At 31.0% G+C, this 21571-nt stretch overlaps 1 protein-coding gene across 4 annotated transcripts in view; it reads left to right on the forward strand.

The window, feature by feature from the left end:
• Nucleotides 1-21571, forward strand: part of LRBA (LPS responsive beige-like anchor protein) — a 742234-nt gene that overhangs the window by 134657 nt on the left and 586006 nt on the right. For all 4 annotated transcript variants that reach the window (XM_059175618.1, XM_059175627.1, XM_059175636.1 and 1 more), the window contains exons 17-22: nucleotides 560-657; nucleotides 12880-12972; nucleotides 14201-14309; nucleotides 14711-14792; nucleotides 17856-17979; nucleotides 18296-18488. In XM_059175618.1, the coding sequence (XP_059031601.1) occupies nucleotides 560-657; nucleotides 12880-12972; nucleotides 14201-14309; nucleotides 14711-14792; nucleotides 17856-17979; nucleotides 18296-18488 (699 nt within the window). The remainder of the gene's footprint in view (nucleotides 1-559; nucleotides 658-12879; nucleotides 12973-14200; nucleotides 14310-14710; nucleotides 14793-17855; nucleotides 17980-18295; nucleotides 18489-21571) is intronic.

Raw genomic sequence — 21571 nt, forward strand, 5'->3', positions numbered from 1 at the left:
TATACTATATACAATAGTATGTTGCCTCAGTAAACACTGATCATCTTTTTTTTTTAATACTGTCAATAGGTATAATATATGAAAACTATTCCATTATTTCCTCAAAAGCTTACTGTTGTAACTAGTTTCTTGAGAAGGTCAGTGTATAAAGCATACACTGCTTTCAAATTGCTGACATTGATTACCTTATTAAAGGCTCTGGTATGTTTTGCTATAAAAAAAGAAAATAACTTAGTTTCCCCTTTCCTCAATTTCTTAATATATAATCATTGTCTAAAAAAACCTGTTATGTGTAGTATATCTGGAGAATATGTTTTAGGAAATCTTGATACTGTATACTATAAGGGTTGCATTTCTTTGATTATGACATTTGACACATTTGATGACGTGTATTTTGAGTTAGAAGATGAATATATATGTGTAAAGAACGATCTTATTAAAAGCAGGTGTATATTGCTTATATGTCCATTATTTTAAGTTACAATTTTTTTCATTTTGGAAGTATTCAGTGTTCAAAAAGATTTTTCCTTATTTAAAATAATTTCTATTTTGATTTTAGGATGACAATCTAATGGATGTCCTACAACTGCTTGTTGCATTAATGTCAGAACACCCTAACTCTATGATTCCTGCTTTTGACCAAAGGAATGGATTACGGTAAGAGTTGTATATCAGGGATTTAAAAATATTAAATCGAAGAGTTTACTTTGGAAGTGATAGCTGATTCTTAAGTATGGAAAGTACTACTGGATCATCTATTATAAATGAATTAAGACATAAGACCCACTTATTTCATGTGTTATGTTTTTTAAAGAAGTCTTAAATTATAGAGGTTGTGTTACTGTTTAATTTGTGAAGACCGATCAGGCAAATCAGGTTAGTATTTTGTATGGTTAGTGCTGTTATATAGCTATTATAGAACTGAATTCTTTAGCAGAGTTATCTTTAAGTCCTAGAACAGTAGTAACTAATTTGCACTGCAAGAAGAGATCCCACTGCTCTCTTAAATATTGCTACCTTCATCCCTAATCCCAATCATCATTGTATTAGTCTACTTGGGCTTCCATAACAAAATATCTAGACTGGGTTGCTTAAACAACAGAAATTTGTTTTCTTACAGTTTTTTTTTTTTTTTTTTGAAACATACTCTGAGAAACCAAGTCTTCTCAATGTGTTTAGACTGTTTACTTTTAATGTAACTACAGTTAAGGCTTTATTATCATCTAGCATTTTATTATTTATTTACCTCTGTATTTTTGTCCTCAGTTTCTTTTTTCCACTGTTCCTTGTATTTGAATTCCATTAGTATTCTTTAAAAATTAATTTGTTTGATTTTGTATCTATTTCTGCTTGTTTTTTTTTTAGCAGTTGCACAAGATTTCACAGTCTACTTTAATATTTTACCTCTTCAAATATAGAACCATTTCAACTATTTATCTCTTTAACCACCATTTTTTGTTACTACCTCTAATGTATCACAAGTCTCTCTAGACAATGATACAATTTTTAGTTACCTTGTTGTATGTATTTTAAGAATTTACGGAAGAAAAATCCCTGTTTACTTTTTACCAGATGTTTACAATTTCTTTTATTCTTTGTTCCCATTCTGGAGGAACTCTATTTACATTTCTTATTGGGCGGTTTTCTTGGAAACAAATTTTTAAATTATTCCTGAATATAATTTTTTAAAAGATTTATTTATTTATTTTAGAGAGTGCAAATGGGGGGAAGGGCAAAGACAGAGAGAGAGAGAGAGAGAGAGAGAGACACAGAATCTTATGCAGACTCCCTGCTGAGTGCGGAACCCAAAGCAGGGCTCCATCTCATGAACCTGAGATCATAACCTGAGCTGAAACCAAGACACTCAACTGATTGGACCACCTGGGCTCCCTTCTGAATATAATTTTATCTGGTCTTCATCATTCAAGGGTATTTTTTCTGCATATAGAATTCTGTGTAGAATTCTACTTTTTTCTTTTAGTACTTCAAAATATTTTTTCATTTTTCCCTGGTACCCATGGTTTCTAATCTTTATTTGCTAAATAAAATGTACTACATTTTTGTACTTGCTTTCAAGACATATTCTTTAGCCCCCCCCCCCACTTCCATTGTACTTTTCTTTGTGATTATCACCAATTTTGCAAAGTTTTGGGCCCTTATTTTCCTATTTTTTGCTTCAGTTATGTCTTTCCTCCCTTTACTTTGGGTCTCTAGTGACTTGAATATTAGGGCTTTTGATGTACACATCCCTGAGCCTCTTTTTAGTTTATTTCAATCTTTTTCCTTTGTTCTTAGGTTAGATACTGTCTATTGATAGCAATATAGCAAACTTCTAAGCTTTCTATATGTGATAAACTTCATCTTCAACTTTATAGACTTTTTGTTTGCTTTTTTCTTTTTGATATTAAGCTCATCTCAAAAATACTTTAAATTTGTACATTTCAGTTGTATAATTTTAAGATGGTTAATTTTACACTTTTTTTTGTTGAGAGCCCTATTTTCTAATTCTGTTAGACTGTGTTTACTTTAACCTTCCAGAGCACATTTATAATAGCACCTTTAATATTTTTGTGTGATAATTACAGCAGTTTACCCATCTCATCAGCATTTGTTCAGTGTCTCTTCCTATGAGAAATGGTTCTATTTTCTTGGTCCTTTGTATGTTGAGTAATTTTTTAATGTATCCTAGACATTGTGAATGTTATCTTTTATAAACTGTGGGTTTTGTTAAAATCCTCTAATTAACCATGACATTTTGTTTGTTTTATTTTATTTATTTATTTATTTTTTATGTTTGTTTTATTTTAATAAGAATGTTCAGACTGCAAGTTCTACCTATCCTTTGTGGGTAATGGTTCCAGATGTCATTTATTGTAAAAATCTCCCTTGTCCTGCTTTGTGTCTCTCTTGTATGTAATTCACTCAGGGATTAGGTAGAGAATTGAATGATAATTCAAATTTTTTTTCAATTTAGAAAAATTTCTCTGTTCTGGTCCATGTCTGCCTGGACACAAGTGCATCTCCTGGGTCAGTTTAGGACTCTTGTGGGTTTTTACAAAGATTTTGAGGATCTTTCTCTCCTGTTTGCTCCTATTCAGGACCACTCCCCCACCCCCCGCCACCTGTACGAACCCATTTTCTTAGTTCCTCTAACCAAAGGACAGTTTTTGTCAGAGTATCAGCCATCTGAGCTTCTAACATCCACCTCTGAGATAAAGGCTCACATTTGGGTCAGATTTATAAGAGAAAATAAAAATTGAGACTCTTCACTCTATCATGGACAATTCTCCAAATTTTATCACCAGTGCATCTGCTTTTGTTTGGTCTTCAGAGTACTTAACAAAAATGCTTTTTGTATTTTTTCCCATTGTTTTAAGGTCTAATATGTAGGACAGGCTGTTACTAGCTTTAGGACATCTTGGTTGAACCAGAACTCCCTGTTGATTGTTTAGTTTCTTTCCGCACCCCCCCCCCCCTTTTTAAGAGACTTATTTGTTTTAAAGAGAGAGCTTAAGAGAGCGAGTGAGCATGTGTGCATGAGTGGGGTAGGGGAGGGGTAGAAGGAGAGAGGGAGAGACAGAATCCTTAAGCAGACTCCCTGCTGAGCAGGGAGCCCATGTGGGCTCGGTTGCTCAACACTGAGATCATTACCTGAACTGGAATCAAGAGTTGGTTGCTTAACTGACTGAGCCACCAAGGCGCCCCTAGTTTTCTTTTCTAAAAAATATTTTCTGTTTAATGGTTTTATAATACTTTATTTCCTTTCTTCTTGGTGAACTTTATTATTTCTTACAAGGCATGTATGTTAGCAATGAATTTTCCCAGTCTGTTCATCTGAGAATACTTTTACTTCTCTTGATTTTTGGATAATAATTATACAGGATATAAAATTTTAACAGTTTTCTTTCTGTTTGCACTTTGACTGTGGTTTAATTGACTTTTGGTTGCTGCTCTTTGTGCTGAGATGTCAGCCTTGTATTAATGTTGTTTTCTGTATGTTGAGTCATGTTTCTCTTGATACTTTTAACTTTTTTTTTTTTGTCTTTGGATTTTGGGTATATTTTATTTAGTTGTGATTCTCTTTGTTTTTATCATTTTGTGGTTTATTGAATTCTTGGATCCACAAATTAATGTTTTTTTTTTTTTTTTCATTAAATTTTGGAAGATTTCCCCCTACAGTTTCTTCAGAAGGATTTTCTTCTGCATTCTCCTTCTTCCTTTTTTTTTTTTTTTTGGCTCTTGCATTATACCTATGATGAAATACTACAATGTCTCGCAGGTTTCTAAAGGTCTGTTAGTTTATGTAACATCATTTTCTCTGTGTTCTTCAGATTGGATAATTTCTGTTGATCTGTTGAAGTTCACAGACTCTGTTTTTTGCCATCTGAATCTGCTGTTGAGTACCTCTTGTGAATTTTTCATTTTTCGTGTTCATTTTTAAACTCTAGAATCTTAATGTGGTCCTTTTAAATCTTTATTGTTTACTTACTGTTACTCTGTTTTCTTTTAATTATTTGAACATACCATTTTAAAATTAGTTGAACGGGGGTGCCTGGGTGGCTCAGTGGGTTAAAGCCTCTGCCTTCGGCCCAGGTCATGCTCTCATGGTCCTGGCATTGAGTCCCACGTTGAGCTCTCTGCTCAGCAGGGAGCCTGCTCCCTCCCAGCTCTGCCTGCCTCTCTGCCTACTTGTGATCTCTGTCAAATAAATAAATATTAAAAAAAAAATTAGTTGAACGTATTTATTGCATGTCTTTAAAGTGTTTGCAAAATCTGACATTTAGAACTTGAGTCATTTTATTGATTGACTTAAAAAATTTATGGGTCACACCTTTTAATTTCCTTGCATACTAATTTTGGTTGAAAATGGAGTATTTCAGATAAATATTATAGCAAGTCTGACTTCTGTTTTGTTTGTCCGTGGGTTGTTGGTATGTTTTTTTTTTTAAAGATTTATTTATTAGAGAGCGCAAGAAAGAGAGAGCGAGTGGGTATATGAGCAGATGGAGAGAATCTTGAGCAGACTCTTTACTGAGTTCAGAGTCTGATGTGGGGCTTGATCTCATGACTCTAAGGTCACCACCTGAGCTAAAACCGAGTCAGAGGCTTAACAGCTGTACCGTCCAGGTGCCCTATTTGTTTTCTTTTTTTAAAAGATTTCATTTTTAAATAATCTTTATACTCAACTTGGGGTTTGAACTCACAACCCTAAGATCAAGAGTTTCATGATCTACTGACTGAGATAGCCGGGTATTCCATGGGTTATTGGTTTTTCATATAATAATTGCCTTGTCTAATGTCCAGAATTTGTTTACTCCATGGTATGCAGGATCTGGGTTCTCAGTTTGTTTTTTATTTATTTTTTAATTTCTCAGTTTGTTTTTAATTTATTTTTTAATTTCTTCTCTGTTTTCTTTCCCTTTCCCTCTCAGCTGAGATGGTTGTTTGGGCATTAGCACTATCAACAAGGCCATGGATTCTTAATTTTCTTAACTTAGTGTGTGCTAAGGTCTTAGTAATAAATGCCTCTTAATTTTTTGTGTTGCTGATTTAAAGGTTATATGTGAAAAGTTTGTTTAATTTTATTTCTGTCTTTTTTTTTTTTTGTGGAGGGAAATACTGACTTCCACATTGGCATTAGTGGAAGTCATTCTTTTTTTTTTTTTTTTTTAATAGTATGCTTTAAATTTTGGTACCTTTTCAGTTTTTTACTTATGGTGAATAAATGAAAAATCTGTAACGTGCATGAATATATGGAAATGTGAATAATTCACTCATTTTTTAAAAAAACAGTGGATAAAGAGGTTTATTGAATATTTATATTATATAGAATAAAAATAACTTGAGAATGATGGGTAGGTAGTTCTTTTAAATCTAATTGGAGATCTGTGGAAATCTTTTTTGGCTCTAGAAATTCAGTATGAGATTTTCTGAACTGTCAATTTTCTTTCTTTAGGTCTTTCTCCTTTTCTGCCTGTCTGCTTGTCTTGTCATTCTGTCATGCTTTCCATCTGTTTTTCTTCCTTCTTGATTTCTTTCTTGAGTTAAAGAAACAGAGAATCCAAATGGAGCATTGATGCATAATTTCATTATCTGTTTATGGTTACACTGCTACCTAAAATTATTACCATAATTTTTAAAGGCCAACATGAAAAGAGCACAAGTATATATTTAGTGAAACTTTCATACTAACTGAAAGTCAAGTGGAGTGTAACATAGGCTCAAACTGAAAAACATGGAGAAATTTTGAGGAGGTGATAGTCTTTCCTGGTGCCAGGAAATAGGAATACCAAACTGTATCATAAAGGTCAGTAACTTTTACAGATTTTAAGTGGCAATTTGGTGTCCATTAAATGACAGAAATTTTCTCATGTACTTGATAAATATAAACTCTTTTCCACCATCACATCATGTAGACATAATCTTTGATATCTTGGGGCACTTATTTTTCCTTAGAATTGACTATGTTTCCTGATGCAGTATCAGTCACACCCTGGGTCTTGCTTAAATTTTAAGTATTAAATTTTTAATTTTTGGAGTCTAATAAGCTTTTATCATGTCTTTAGACTGAACTGATTGGAATAATGTTACTTTTCATGTCTGTGAACTGATTGAAATAATGTTACTTTTCATGTCTGTGAACTGATTGAAATAATGTTACTTTTCAAATGTGTCTTTTTGGTATTTCTATTACCTGAATATTTTCTTATTTGCAAATGCTGTAATATGCATGCCGTAATATTTTTCAGTTCAGAAAAATAGATATATATATATTAGAATGTCCATAAATTTTCTTTGTATGTATAGTCATAGTAAAATGACTATGAAATTATATGAAAACATGTCCCAATTTTTAATAGTGCCTCTTACAGATTACTCCTAATATCTTTCATATACTTTTTTCTATTTCCAATAGAGAAATGTATATATATTTATAAATTTTTAATAGCTATAAAAATATATGTGTCATTGAAGCAGTACAGGATTTTTCTGCTCTAATATGAGAAATGTTTTTTGTGTTAAATTGGGACTCAACTTTGGTCAAAAAGTGGAATATGCTCACTTGGTTTTATGGAATTTAGTGGTTACGTTTGGTTGATAAACTAATTGGATTCAGCTTTAGTGAGAAATATTCAACACTTAAAAATTATGATAGCACAAATATGAGGTGTATAGATCCAATTGTAGTCATTTCGGTCTTTTCATGTTAATAAAACATTTTTTGAAAATAATTAGTTCTATCTGGAGTTTTTTGGTGAAATCATTGTGATTTCAACCAAAGATTATTTGTTAAGTTAAACTACAGCAAGCATAGATTAAGTCATTCTATGTTAAAATGTCTTAGAGTGTTGTGTTTTTAAAACCAGTATTAAAGTTATGTTAATATTTCTTTTACAGACAATTTAATTTTTATTTTACAAAATTTAAATCACGAAGGAAAAAAACTTACCAGTATTGTACTAATGATCAAATGTTACAGTTTTAATAGTATGATTTGTATTAAAAATGACTAGTTTCACATATCATTTTATAAGATTACAATGTATTATGGACCTAGATATTTTAATTAATATTTTAACAGGAATCAACCTTATTTTTATGTATTTCCTCTTCTGTCAGCCACTAGAGGATCAAGGCCTTTAGTTTTTTTTCATAATTATTTTTTTCAGACTTAGTTATTAAGCATTAAGATTTTTATCTAGGAGGATACTAGAAAATCTTAGTATTTTTAAAATAATCATAAAAGTTTCTGATTTTTTTCTAAGTGTTTATGAGGAAAAAAACAATATAATGAAGTAAATTGAACATTATTTACGTAATTGTTTATGATACTCAAATTTTGCTATACTTTGTTTATACTCAAACCGGTGGTCTCTGGCGGAATGCCTTTGGAGATGGTTTAAAAAATTAAAATAGATTAATATGTAAATTTTGAGAATTGAATGTGAAATTTATCCTTTTTTATTTTTAAAGATTTTATTTATTTATTTGATGGGGAGATCACAAGTAGGCAGAGGCAGGCAGAGAGAGAGGGGGAAGCAGGCTCCCTGCTGAGCAGAGAGCCCGATGCGGGGCTCGATCCCAGGACCCTGAGATTATGACCTGAGCTGAAGGCAGAGGCTTAACCCACTGAGCCACCTAGGCACCCCTGAAATTTATCTTTAGATATCATTTATGTTTTAACCTTTTCGCTTTTTAATTATTTTTTGATTATCATTCATTACCTATTGTCATTAGTATTCATTATCCTGTTCTCTTGCTTTTAGTGATAAGGATTATTCACAGATTTAGATATGTGTTAGCATTAAGCAATGGTTACTTTGTACTGACTTTAAAATAAATGTGGTAGCTTCCAAAGGGCATTGTTAAACCTGTGGTAGAGGAAAAATAGTGACTCAGAACCAGTTTTATGCCAAATAGTTTGCATAAATACATTTATGAGTACAGTATAAACTACCATTATTTTCTAAGTATTTTAACTTGTTATCATTTTTTGGTCTTCATTAAAAGGAACAATAACTATTGAGATTTAAGCAAAAATTTTAAAGGCTTTTTTAAGGAAGAGTTTTATGTTACAAAATTTAGAGGGAGGTATAGACATTTCCCATATTACAACCCCTGTCCCCACACATGTATACCCTCCTTGATTATCAGCATACCCACCAGAATGGTAGAGTTGATGAATCTACATTTACACATGATAATCATCCAGAGTCCATACTTCACATTATCGTTCACTCTTGGTATTGTACATTCTGTGGATTTGGACACTTGTATGATGGCATGTATCCATCATCAGGTTGTTATATAGAGTACTTCCATTGCTCTAAAAATCCTCTGCTTGTTCATCCCTTTTCCACCCACCCTCAAGCTCTGCCCCCTACAGATCTTTTTACTAATTCTATAGTTTTCCCTTTTCCAGAATGTCATGTGTTAGAATCTTGCAGATACAGCCTTTTCACACTGGCTTCTTTTCCTTAGTAATATGCATTTAAGATTCCACCATGTCTTTTCATGGCTTGGTAGCTCATTTTTTAGTGCTGAATAATACTCCATTGTTTAGATGTTCATCGTTTATCCATTAACTTACTAAAGGACATCTTGGTTGCTTGCAGATTTTGGCAGTCATGAATAAAGGTGCTGTAAACATGCATGTGCAGGTTTTTGTATGGACATGTTTTCAGCTTCTTTGAGTAAATAACAAAGAGCACAGTTGCTGATTCTATGGTAAAAGTGTGTTTAGTTTTGTAAGAAACTCTGAAACTGAAACTCTCAAACTTTCTTTCACCAGCATTTGGTGTTGTTGGTGTTCTAGGTTTTGTCCATTGTCATAGGTATGTAGTGGTATCTCATTCTCATTTTAATTTGTATTTCTCTGATGACATATAATGTGGAGCATCTTTTCATATGCTTATTTTCCATCCATGTATCTTCTTTGGTAAGGGTGTGTTAATTTCTTTGGCTCATTTAAAAATTGGTTTTTTAAAATTTTTTACTTTTGAAGTTTTTAGAGTTTTGTGTATATTTTGGATAACTGTTTCTATTTTTTTAAGATTTTATTTATTTATTTGACCTGGAGAGAGAGACTGTGAGAGAGAGGTAGCACAGGCAGGGGAGTGGCAGGCAGAGGGAGAGGGAAAAGCAGACACCCTGCTGAACAGGGAGCCTGATGTGGGGCTCGATCCCAGGAAACTGGGGTCATGACCTGAGCTGAAGGCAGATGCTTTACCGACTGAGCCACCCAGGCATCCCATGCATAACAGTTCTTTATCAGATGTGTGTTCTGTAAATATTTTCTCCCAGTCTGTCTTGCCTTCTAATTCTCTTGATATAGTTTTTTGCAGAGCAGAAGTTTTTAATTTTTAATGAAGTCCAGTTTATCAATTATTTCTTTGTGGACTGTGTCTTTGGTTTTGTATCTTGTATCACCATACCCAAGGCCATCTATGTTTTTTCTTGTCTCCTAGGAGTTTTATAGTTTTGTCTTTTACATTTTGGTCCATGTTGTAGTTTATTTTTATGTCTAAAATTTGAATGTGGATATCTACTTGTTCCAGCATCATTTGTTGAAAGCATGTCTTTTGTCCGTTGTACTGCTTTTGCCCTTCTTTGGTCAATGAGAAGTTGACCACATTTATGTTGGTCTCTTTATAGGCTTTATTCTGTTCTATTGATTTTTTTCATGTATTCTTTTGCCAATACCATACTGTTTTTATTTCTCTACCTTTATAATATGTCTTGAAATCAGGTAGCATTGATTTTCCAACTTTGCTCCTCTCCATCAGTAATTGTGTTGGCTGTCTTGGGCTTTTGCCTCTCAATATAAACTTTAGAATAGTTTCTTGATAGCTATAAAATAACTTTTTGGGATTTTGATTGGAATTGTATTCAATCTATAGATGAAGTTGGAAATAACTGAGATCTTGAGAATATTGAGTCTTCCTATTTATGAATATGGATTTACTCTCCATTTACTTAGCTCTTCTTTGGTTTTATGCATCAGTTTTATAGTATTCCTCATGTAGATCTTGTACACATTGGGGGGGTGCTACTGTAAATGGTATTGTGTTTTTAATGTCCTATTCCACTTGATTATTATTGGTGTATAGGAAAGGAGTTTACTTTTGTATTTTAACTGTATTCTCCAGCCTTGGTATAATCGCTTATTAATTCGGGATTTTTTTGGTTGGTTCTAGATTTTCTTCATTGATGATCATGTCACCTGTGAACAAAGACAGTTTTATGTGTACCTTCACAATCTGTATACCATTTATTTCCTTTTCTTTCCTCACTGCATTAGCAAGAATTTCTACTATAATGCTGTAAAGGAGTAGTAGAGAGGACATCCTTGCCTTGTATCTGATTTTAGTGGGAATCCTTGGACTTTCTCCCTATTAAATACATTAGCTGTAGGGTTTTTTTTTGGGGGGGTAGTCCTTATGAACTTGAAAAAAATCCCCCTCTATTCCTAGTTTATTTAGAGTTTTTAATATGAGTGGATGTTAGATTATGTCAAATGTTTTTTCTGCATCTACTGATACCAGTAACTTTCTTATCTAGAGGATACTTTAATTGATCTTATGATAGGTTATACTAATTGATTAGCAAATGGTGAACCAGCCTTGCATCCCTGGGATAAATTTCACTTAGTTATGGCATATAATTTCATATATTTATTTATTTACTTATTTATTTCATTGAATCAGTTAATATTTTCTTGAGGATTTTTTTCATCTTTGTTAATGAGGTATTTTGATCTGTAGTTTTCTTGTAATGTCTTTCATTCTTTTACTTTGGCTTTAGATAATGTTGGCTCACAGAATGAGTTACAAGATATCCCTTTTGCTTCTATCCTCTGAAGGAAATTGTAGAGAACTGATACAGTTTTTCCTTACATTTTCAGTAAAATTCACCAGTAAACCTCTCTGGGTCTGACATTTTCTGTTTTGATAGGTTATTATTTATTGATTCATTATCTTTAGTAGTTATAAACCTTTCTGGATCATCAGTTATTCTTTTGTGAGTTTTGGCAGAGTGTCTCTTTTAATGAATTGGTCCATTTCATGTAGGTTATATAATTTGTGGGTGTAGTTATTCATAGTATTCCATTATCCTTTTTATGTTCCCGGGATCTATAGTGATGTTCCCTCTTTCATTTCTGAAGGTTGTAAATGATGTTCTCTGTTTACGTTATAGTTAGGCTGGCGAGAAGCTTATCTATTTTATGGTTCTTTTCAAAGCAGCTTTTGGTTATGTTAATTTTCTCTTGATTTCCTATTTTCATTTTTGTTGTTTTCCACCCTAATACTTATTTATATTTTCCTCTGCTTACTTTGGATTGAATATTCTCTTCTCTTTTTAGTTTCCTAGGAAGCATGATTAGTGACTTAAGTCCTTTTCTAGTATATGCATTCAGTGCTCTAAATTTCCTTGTAAGCATTGCTTTTGCTGGATTTCACTAATTTTTATAAGTTGTATTTTCATTTAGTTTCATATATATTTATGTTTTTTTAAAGTTTCTTCTTTGACCTGCATGTTATTTTTAGTGTGGTGTTACTGTTAGTGGTGTGTTTTTAGTGTGTTGTTTAATATCCAAATATTTTGGAGCTACTTTTTATTACTGATTTCTAGTTTTATCCCATTGTTGTCTGGGAGCAAACAATATATGATTTTTAATCTTTACGTTTGTTTAGGTATGTTTTATAGCCTTGAATGTGGTCTGCTTGGTGAATGTTATGTGTTAACTTAAGCAAAATGTGTATTCCGCTTTTACTGAATGACATAGTCAATAGGTGTCATTAAGGACAGTCAGTTGATGGTATTGTTGGGTTCAGTTATGTCCTTACTGAGATTCTGCCTAGTGGATCTGTTTCTGACAGGAATTTTAAAGTCTCCAAGTAGAGTTAGTGTATTCATTTATTATTTCTCCTTGTAGGTCTATCAGTTTTTATACCATATTGTTTCATATTCTATTGTTAGGTACATACATGTTACAGACTATTATTTCTTAGTGGAGAATTGACCCCCTTTATCATAAGCAGTGCCCTTCTTATCTCTGATACCTTACTTTAAAGTCTGCTTTCTCTGAAATTAATGTAACTGTTCTTTTCTTTTGATTAGTGTTAGCATGTTATATTTTTCTCCATTCATTTACTTCTAATCTGTATGTGTCTTCATATATAAGGTGGGTTTCTTGAAGACAGCATATAGTTGATAAGCAAGTTTTTAAATGTCAGGGATGTATATTCACTTACATCTTAGTTGAAAGTAAGTTTATAATCATGAATATGTTAAAATGCACATATATACCTACATGTTTTAAAACTTTAGTTTTGGAAAATATACTTATCAGTTTGTTTTTAATTTTAATTGCTTCAGTGTCATCTATAAACTTATGGCATCAACAAGTGAAGGAATCAGAGTACAAGCTCTCAAGGCAATGGGCTATTTTTTAAAGCACCTGGCGCCAAAGTGAGTATAGAATTAAATCTAAAATGGGCTGTAGGGGGCGCCTGGGTGGCTCAGTGGGTTAAAATGGGCTGTGGTATATTACTTTTTTTTTTTTTTTTAATAAATCTTTGGAATAGTATTTGTGTTCTGTGATTTCTCTAGTTCCTCTTTTATTTTTATTTATAAAATCTATATAAATATAATCCCATTTCTATGTATTAAAAACAAAGTGGAAACAGGAGTATACACTTTGTTTTATGTAAAATTTAAATTTTCCTTTTGTTTCTTGTTAATTATAAGAATACATTTGTATAAATGAAATTTTAGAAATGATGGAGACTTCATCTCAGGTGGGTTGATTATCATTTGCTTTATCTGACATTTTAACTTCAATGTTTGTCATAATATGTTGTGCTATAAAGATAATTCAAAACTAAAACTTGTTTTTTTTTTCTTAGCTTTTCATATCATACCTGTTATTCCTTATACCAGGGTTGGTTTATTATAAAAACTAAGTGTGGCAATAGAGAAGTGTTGGCAAAGGGTGGTCTTTATGTGGATCCAGTTGGCTTCCTGTAAATAAAGTTTTGTTGGAACATAGCCACAGTCATTTATTTGCTTATTATCTGTCGCTGTTTTCAGATTACAACAGCAGTGTTGAGTTGTTGCTACAGAAACCATATGGTCTACAAAGGCTACAGTATTTACTGTCCAGCCACTTGCAGAAAAAAATTGATGAATCCTAGGGTAGAGTTAAAGTTTATGATACTTTAGTTCATAAATTTTTGCTTAGAAGTTTGATTTTTGTGTATTTATCTTCACAGTATTCATTTTCTAATTCTCTTTCATTTTTTTCTACCTTTTCCTCCAAATTGTTTTTCTTCTTAATGACTTACTGGGTTTTAGATGATCATCCATAGTAGAGCTCAGCTTAATGCTGATGGAGAGTAGAAACTAGTTAATAAATAATTGCTCTGGAGATTTTCGTGGAGATTTTTGCTGTGCTGTGAACATAGCCAGTCTTGTATTTTTTTTTTTTTTAAACTGTAGCTGTGCTTACCCTGTAGTTTGCATTTCTCTCCTTAAAGATTTTGTGACCTTACGAATTTTAGGTTGAAGAAAATTTGGAGTTATTGAGTTGGAATTTGTTGATGATGTGAAAAACATTTTTCTGTCTTCATCCAACTTGCATTCTAAATAGTGGATAATCATATTCTGCATTTGGTTATTTCTTTTTATGAAATTGCAGAAGAAAAGCTGAAGTTATGCTTGGACATGGATTATTTTCATTGCTAGCAGAAAGACTCATGCTTCAGACAAATTTAATCACAATGACCACATACAATGTTTTGTTTGAGGTAGGAAATATATAGAATTTAATTTTACTAATTTCTTATTTTGAGTGTGCCTGTATAATTTAATTGATGAAATAAGATAATTTAGGTTTGATACACAATTTTGAAATTAGTTATATGAATATGTGGCTGCATCTTAAATCTATTAATTATGAATTATTAATCCATAATTACATCTCTGTTAAGTATTTCTTCCATTGTATTGACTATTTGATGTCTCGTTTTGTAATTAAGTAAAAAGAGTCATAATTTTGAAATTATTTATTTTATATAATGCAGAAGATATTTACCATGATAGCATTGTATTGTATTCTTAATATTGATTAGTACTGTACTTAAAGTTCATTAATAGCCATGGTAGTACAGTGATTATGCTAATATAATCTATTGTTTTACTTCTGTAGATTCTTATAGAGCATATTTGTACTCAAGTGATACACAAACAGCATCCAGATCCTGATTCTTCAGTAAAGATTCAAAATCCTCGTATGTATTTTATTTACTTTTATTTTTGTTTGTTTTTGTTTTCTCCAGCTTTATGGCATATAATTGACATATAATACTGTATAAGGTTAAGATTTACAGCCTCATGTCTGATTTATCTATATGTTATGAAATGATTACACAGTAAGGTTAGTTAACACATCCATCACTGCAAAGTTAGAATTTTTTGTGTGTATGTGTGCTGAGGACGTTTAAGATCTGTTTTCTTAGTAACTTTCCATTATACAATACAGTATTGTTAAGTATGGTCACCATATTGTACATTAGATCCCTAGAACTTACCCACGTTATGACTGGAAGTTTGTATCCTTTCAGTACTTCACTCATTTCTCCTCTCTTTTTAAAATACTCTTAACTACTTTTGGCTAATAAAAAGAAAGTCACTGAGAAAAACCCAAAGGTGATATTGTTGAAAACATACCGTTCAAAAATATTTCATTATAGGCAATGAAATAATACTAATTTTATCGTTGGTTAATGTTGAGTATAAATTCAAATTGACCTTAGGTTATATAGAAATGTTTATATAGAGGTTTTGAAGAATTGTATGTGTAAGATACTGATTTTATGTATGTTCAGATTTTCAATAAATTTTTTATTGTACTGTTCAGTGATGTCAGGCCAAATTACATGAACCATGGATGTAACTTTCATCTCAAATTATTGTCAAGTTAAGAATACCACATTTGGGGGCACCTGGGTGGCTCAGTGGGTTAAGCCGCTGCCTTCGGCTCAGGTCATGATCTCGCGTCCCGGGATCGAGTCCCGCATCGGGCTCTCTGCTCGGCAGGGAGCCTGCTTCCTCCTTTCTCTCTCTCTGCCTGCCTCTCTGACTTCTTGTGATCTCTCTCTGTCAAATAAATAAATAAAATCTTTAAAAAAAAAAAAAAGAATACCACATTTGGAATTGAAAAATATCTGCTTTCTTTATTGTTTATGAACTTAGTCTTGTCTAACAGTCTTTTCTTTGATATTTAGATTTCTTAAGCACTTATACAAAGTGTACATTTTTCATCTTTTTAAGATTATTGACATTAAAATAACTGGTTTGTAGAGTTTTAAAATTTAATTACCTTTTGGATGGTGAATTGTGTTTGTGGTACTCTCTTTTAGTACTAGTTTTAAAAAAACATTTCTGAAGCCTAATTTTCCTCAGCTTTCAGGGAGACTTGATGTTATTATTTTAGAGAGTTAAAAAAAGAAAACCTTGACTGTATTTATATAAATGTAAAATATATTTTATGTGATTATGGGGAAGATGACTTATTGAAGTAAGAATTTTAGAATATATTATCTAATATGTAGAATTAGAATATATTTAAAAAATATATATTTATAATAGAAAAGGATTTTAGAATATATTATATTCTATAATATAATTATATTATATTAATATATAATTATATATTATATTTTATAATTATATAATTATAATATATAATAATACATTATAATTAAATTAAATATAATATATAATTATATATCAATATAATATATAATGTAATTATATAATAATACAATATTTAGAATATATTATATAGAATATATATAAATATAAAATATATTTTATGTGATTATAGGGAAGATGGGTTATTAAAGTAAGAATTTTAAAATATATTTAGAATATTTAGAATATATCTAAATAAAGAATATTTAGAATAATTTTAAAGTATATTGAAATATTAGACTATATTATCTAAATATTTAGAATATACTTAGAATATTTAGAATATATAATATTACAGTATACTAATAACATCTTTAGAATATTAATATATTAATATTAATATATTTAGGATATATTAATATACTTAGAATATTAATATATTTAGGATATATTAAATTAAGAATATATACTAAATAGAATATATTAGAATATAATTATAGAGTATACATATAGAATAATATAGGTAATACACTGTCTCAGAAAAGACATACCATAGAGTATGGTGTTTAAAAACATAAGCTGCCTGGCTTTTTATCTTGTCTGTGACTTTGGGTAAATTATTTAATTTCTGTGTTTCTCACTTTTCTTATCTCTACAATGGGGATAATAACAGTATTTACCAATCACTGTATATGGGTTAATACCTGTATTTTCTTAAAACAGTGGCTCAAAATAGCATATTTCTCGAAATTAGTGGTTAGTCTCATCATCGTTATCATTATTATGATTATCGTCATCATGGTTTTCATTGTTCAGGTAGAGAAGTTTTTAGTTTGTCATTAGAAGAATTCAGAAATTACTCCCCAAATGTCTTTCATTGTATTTATTGATAAAGTAGCTTCATACTTACTGTTTTGTACTTATTGCTTCAGAATCACCAAAGAACCTTGGCAAAAGGCTAATTTAGAAGTTCTGAATTGTAATTGGGTAAAAACTTATTTAACTTTAGATTTAGGGTTATAGCTGTTCTTGTTTCTTTAAAGTTCTGTATTTAAGTATATATTTTAAAGAATTTTTTTTTTTCCTTAAAGCTAAGTATTAGAAATTTATACAGTGTTATATTTAAGACCATTACAGTAGCAGTTTCATTTGTATTTATTTGGGGTGTTGAATAGGTTTTAATTTCTGTTGAGTTTTTAATCTAATTTTAGTTTTGAACTTCTGGAAGAAAATCTTGATAACTTTTAAATTTCATGATAAAGAAAGGCTATATGCATACCAGGAATTTTGTTGAAGAAGCTGAGTTTTTTCTGAGATTCTGATTATAGCTTTTTTTTTTTTCAAGATCAACTTTACTGTTTGGCAGAGATAGTGAGAGTTGTCAATAGTTTTACTATTATTTAATTCACTTTTAATTTAATTTGATTTAATGTAATATTCAACTTTTATACATTTGTAATGACAAATATAAATTCCCTTTCTTATGGATGCTTTTAGTTAATGTATTGTTACTCTTTTCTGCAGATGATTTTTTTTTTAAATAACAAAAATGGATGTTTTCATTTATGTCAGGGAAACTAGAGAAATATATTAATGATATTTTATCATTAATTTTTTGTGATATTTTGGTTTTTATTAATTTATGAATTATCTTACAGAGATACTAAAAGTAATTGCAACCCTACTTCGAAATTCTCCCCAGTGTCCAGAGAGCATGGAAGTTCGCAGAGCCTTTCTTTCTGACATGATTAAACTTTTTAATAACAGTAGAGAAAACAGAAGGTAAGTGGGATCAGAAAGCAATTATTTGCACTATTCAAGTCCAGGTTTGAGTGAAACCATTTTTTTCTAATAAGGATTGTTTTAAAAAGTACTGTGAAATGAAATTTCCATATGCTTTTTTCATTAGAGGTATATAGATAATGTACCATACATTTAAACTGAGTTTTCAGTACCCCTGTCTTTAATTGTTTTAAATCATACATAGAGGTGCCTTTTTGGGGTTATTTTGTTTTAAACTTTTACTTTTTAGAATTCTTAGGGATAAGTTTGTGTTTTTTTCCCCCCCAGTACTTCAGTATCCTTTTATAATTTTCAGGAGCTTGCTACAGTGTTCTGTATGGCAAGAGTGGATGCTTTCTCTTTGCTATTTCAATCCTAAGAATTCTGATGAGCAAAAGATAACAGAAATGGTGTATGCCATATTCAGAATCCTACTTTACCATGCAGTCAAATATGAGTGGGGTGGCTGGCGTGTGTGGGTAGACACCTTATCAATCACACATTCAAAGGTAAGTTTTTTTTTTTAAATGAAAATGTATTTTAGTGTTTTAAATGTCTATAATTTTGATTTTACTCATTATTCTCTGAAAACGCAGTGAAAGGAACAACTTTTTAAAAAAGGGAATCTCTAGACAGAAAGTTTATCCAATGTTTTTAGAATCAAAATATGTTTTTCAAATGTTATTTTTATGTATGCTTACCTTAATATAGTGAAACCTCATGCCACAACATAAAGAAAGATATTTTTGTAGATAGGCTTCTCTAAATTTTAGGATACTTGGAAGCTTTTGAACACAAGGTGGCGCAGTATAGTCAAAGATGAGGTGTTATTCTAATAATGTAAGGTGGTTGAATAAATAGAAAAGCTCAGGCTAATGTTTGATCTTTGCTCACATTACAGTCAGTTAAAAAATTGATTTGAAAGAAGCTGCTAGTCTTTTTTTTTTTAACCTAAGCCAGTGTAAGTTAGTTATTTATGGATGGCTTTTGTTTGAAATTGTTTACAAAATACTCTAGATACACAAGAAGGTATAAAGAATAATATATCTACCGGTATTTATGATATTGGATTCTCCATCCCAGTTGCTTTGTCTGTCATTTGTCATTTGTCATTTGTCTCTCCTTCCCCGCTAACCTTAATTTGGATGTTTCATTATTTCTGTTTCTTATATATATTTTTAACTATACACACATGTCTAAACACTAAAGAATTTTACTTTTTATGTTTATACTTAATATAAGTGGTATCATATTAAACACATTTTCTGTAGCTTGCTGTTTTTACTTGTCATTGTTTGAGATTCATCCACATTGACCCATGTAATTGTGTTCATTTTCTCAGTTGTGTTGTATTCCATGGCATGGCTTTATTCATTTACCGGTCAATGAGTATTTTTGATACATTTTGAATTTGGAAGTTTCCCTTTCTATATTCCTAGAAGTGGACTTGCTGACTTGTGAGATGCAAGTGTTGAACATTAGATAATAATGCAGATTTTTTCCCAAGTAGTATATCCATTTCTGTGCTTGCTGGTGATGTGTAAGTTCTCATTACTTTGCATTACTTCATTACTTGGTTTGGCTGAAGGTTTAAAATTTGCAAATTTGACAAATTTTAAATGTTGAATTGCCATAATTTTAATTTATATTATTGTGTCATAGGAGCTTTACAGATATATTCTTGTCTTAATCTCTTGCTTGCTCTATTATTTATGAATATCTTCTGCCAATTTGTGGTTTAGTGACTTAATTTTTAGAGTTTCATATTTGTATCTTCTGAGGAAATTTTACATTTCAAATAATGCATAAAATTTGTTAATTTCTTTTATGGTTTATGTACTTTGTGTCTTATTCAACAGCTCTTCCTGTATTCAGAAGGAATATAATTATATAAATTATAAATTGACTAGAAGGAATAAAAAATAGAAATGATACATTTGATATATCTTTTAATGTTTTATTGACTATCATAGTTATTTCTCTGAAATATTTTGCCATTCTTTTGGAGTATATTATTTCCTAAATATATATTTTTAGGTGTTTGAATAATTTTTAGTTATTTGAATGTACTTAAGAGTTATTTATTCTGCTTTTTTCATTACTTAATGAGAGGAAGGTATATTACTATCATAAGGATTTACAAAGATAGCTTAGATTGGAAGATACCACTACTAATTTATGTTTGTAAGAGCCATTTATAAAATCAAGTCTTTCTATTGCTAAATTAAAAAAAAGACTTGATTTTATAAAATGGCTTTTAATCACTCCATTTTTGAGCTTACCAGTTTTGTCTAAGGCTGGGTTCAGTCAAATATGGCATGAGAGTCAAATCTAGCCCAATGTGTTTTTGTAAATAAAGTTTTATTGAAACATAACTACCTCCATTTATTTATATATTTTCCTCTGACTGCTTTCATGCCACAGGTATTCATTATTTGCAACAGAGACTGAATGGCTTCCAACTCTAAGATATTTACTGTTTGGTACTTTGTACAGACTGTTTGCAATCTCTTATCTAACTTAATTTAGTTTGTGCTGGTGCCCAGATCTTTTTTTTTTTTTTTTTTTTTTAACTAACATATAATGTATTATTTGCCCCAGGGGTATACAGGTATACAGGTCTATGAATCATCAGGCTTACACATTTCACAGCACTCAGTGTAACACATACCCTCCCCAATGTCCATAACTCCACTTTCTGCTAGTATTGTTTTCCTCTTTATAAATGATCATGAGAAGAACAGGATTGAGTTTGGGTCTTAAATGCATTTGGATTGGATTTCATATCTGTGTGGGGGAATTCTAGATTAGCAGAGTGCCAGTATAAATTAGACTTTTCAGATTTTCAAAATGGTTTTTTTGAAAAAAACAAAAACAAAAACAAAACTTTCTCTGTGCACTTCTGTTTGTTCAAGTCCTTCAGAAGAATGGCTAGAGGAGTATAATCTTGAGAGCAGTAGTATTACAAAAGTATAATCTTGGGAGCTTGGGAAACCTTTTTAGGAAAGTATGAGGTCCTCATTTCCCAGCTACATATCTATTTGAAAGTGGGGTTTTTTCATATACATAGACCAAAATAGTGTATAATAACAGATAGAATATAAAAGCAGATATTAGAATGCAACCATCATCTATTAAGCTAGAATTTTGAGATTTGCAAAAATGTGAAACCCTAGCACTCTAATTATTATTTTGTTTTGAAAAAGTCTTTTTTTAAAAAATTTTTTCAATTTATTTATTTTCAGAAAAACAGTATTCCTTATTTTTTCACCACACCCAGTGCTCCATGCAATCTGTGCCCTCTATAGTACCCACCGCCTGGTACCCCAACCTCCCACACCCCCGCCACTTCAAACCCCTCAGTTTGTTTTTCAGAGTCCATAGTCTCTTATGATTCACCTCCCCTTCCAATTTACCCCAACTCCCTTCTCCTCTCTAACACCCCTTGTCCTCCATGATATTTGTTATGCTCCACAAATAAGTGAAACCATATGATAATTGACTCTCTCTGCTTGACTTATTTCACTCAGCATAATCTCTTCCAGTCCCGTCCATGTTGCTACAAAAGTTGGGTATTCATCCTTTTTGATGG

Source organism: Mustela lutreola, chromosome 1 (genome assembly GCF_030435805.1).
Source record: "Mustela lutreola isolate mMusLut2 chromosome 1, mMusLut2.pri, whole genome shotgun sequence".
Taxonomy (NCBI): Eukaryota; Metazoa; Chordata; class Mammalia; order Carnivora; family Mustelidae; genus Mustela; species Mustela lutreola.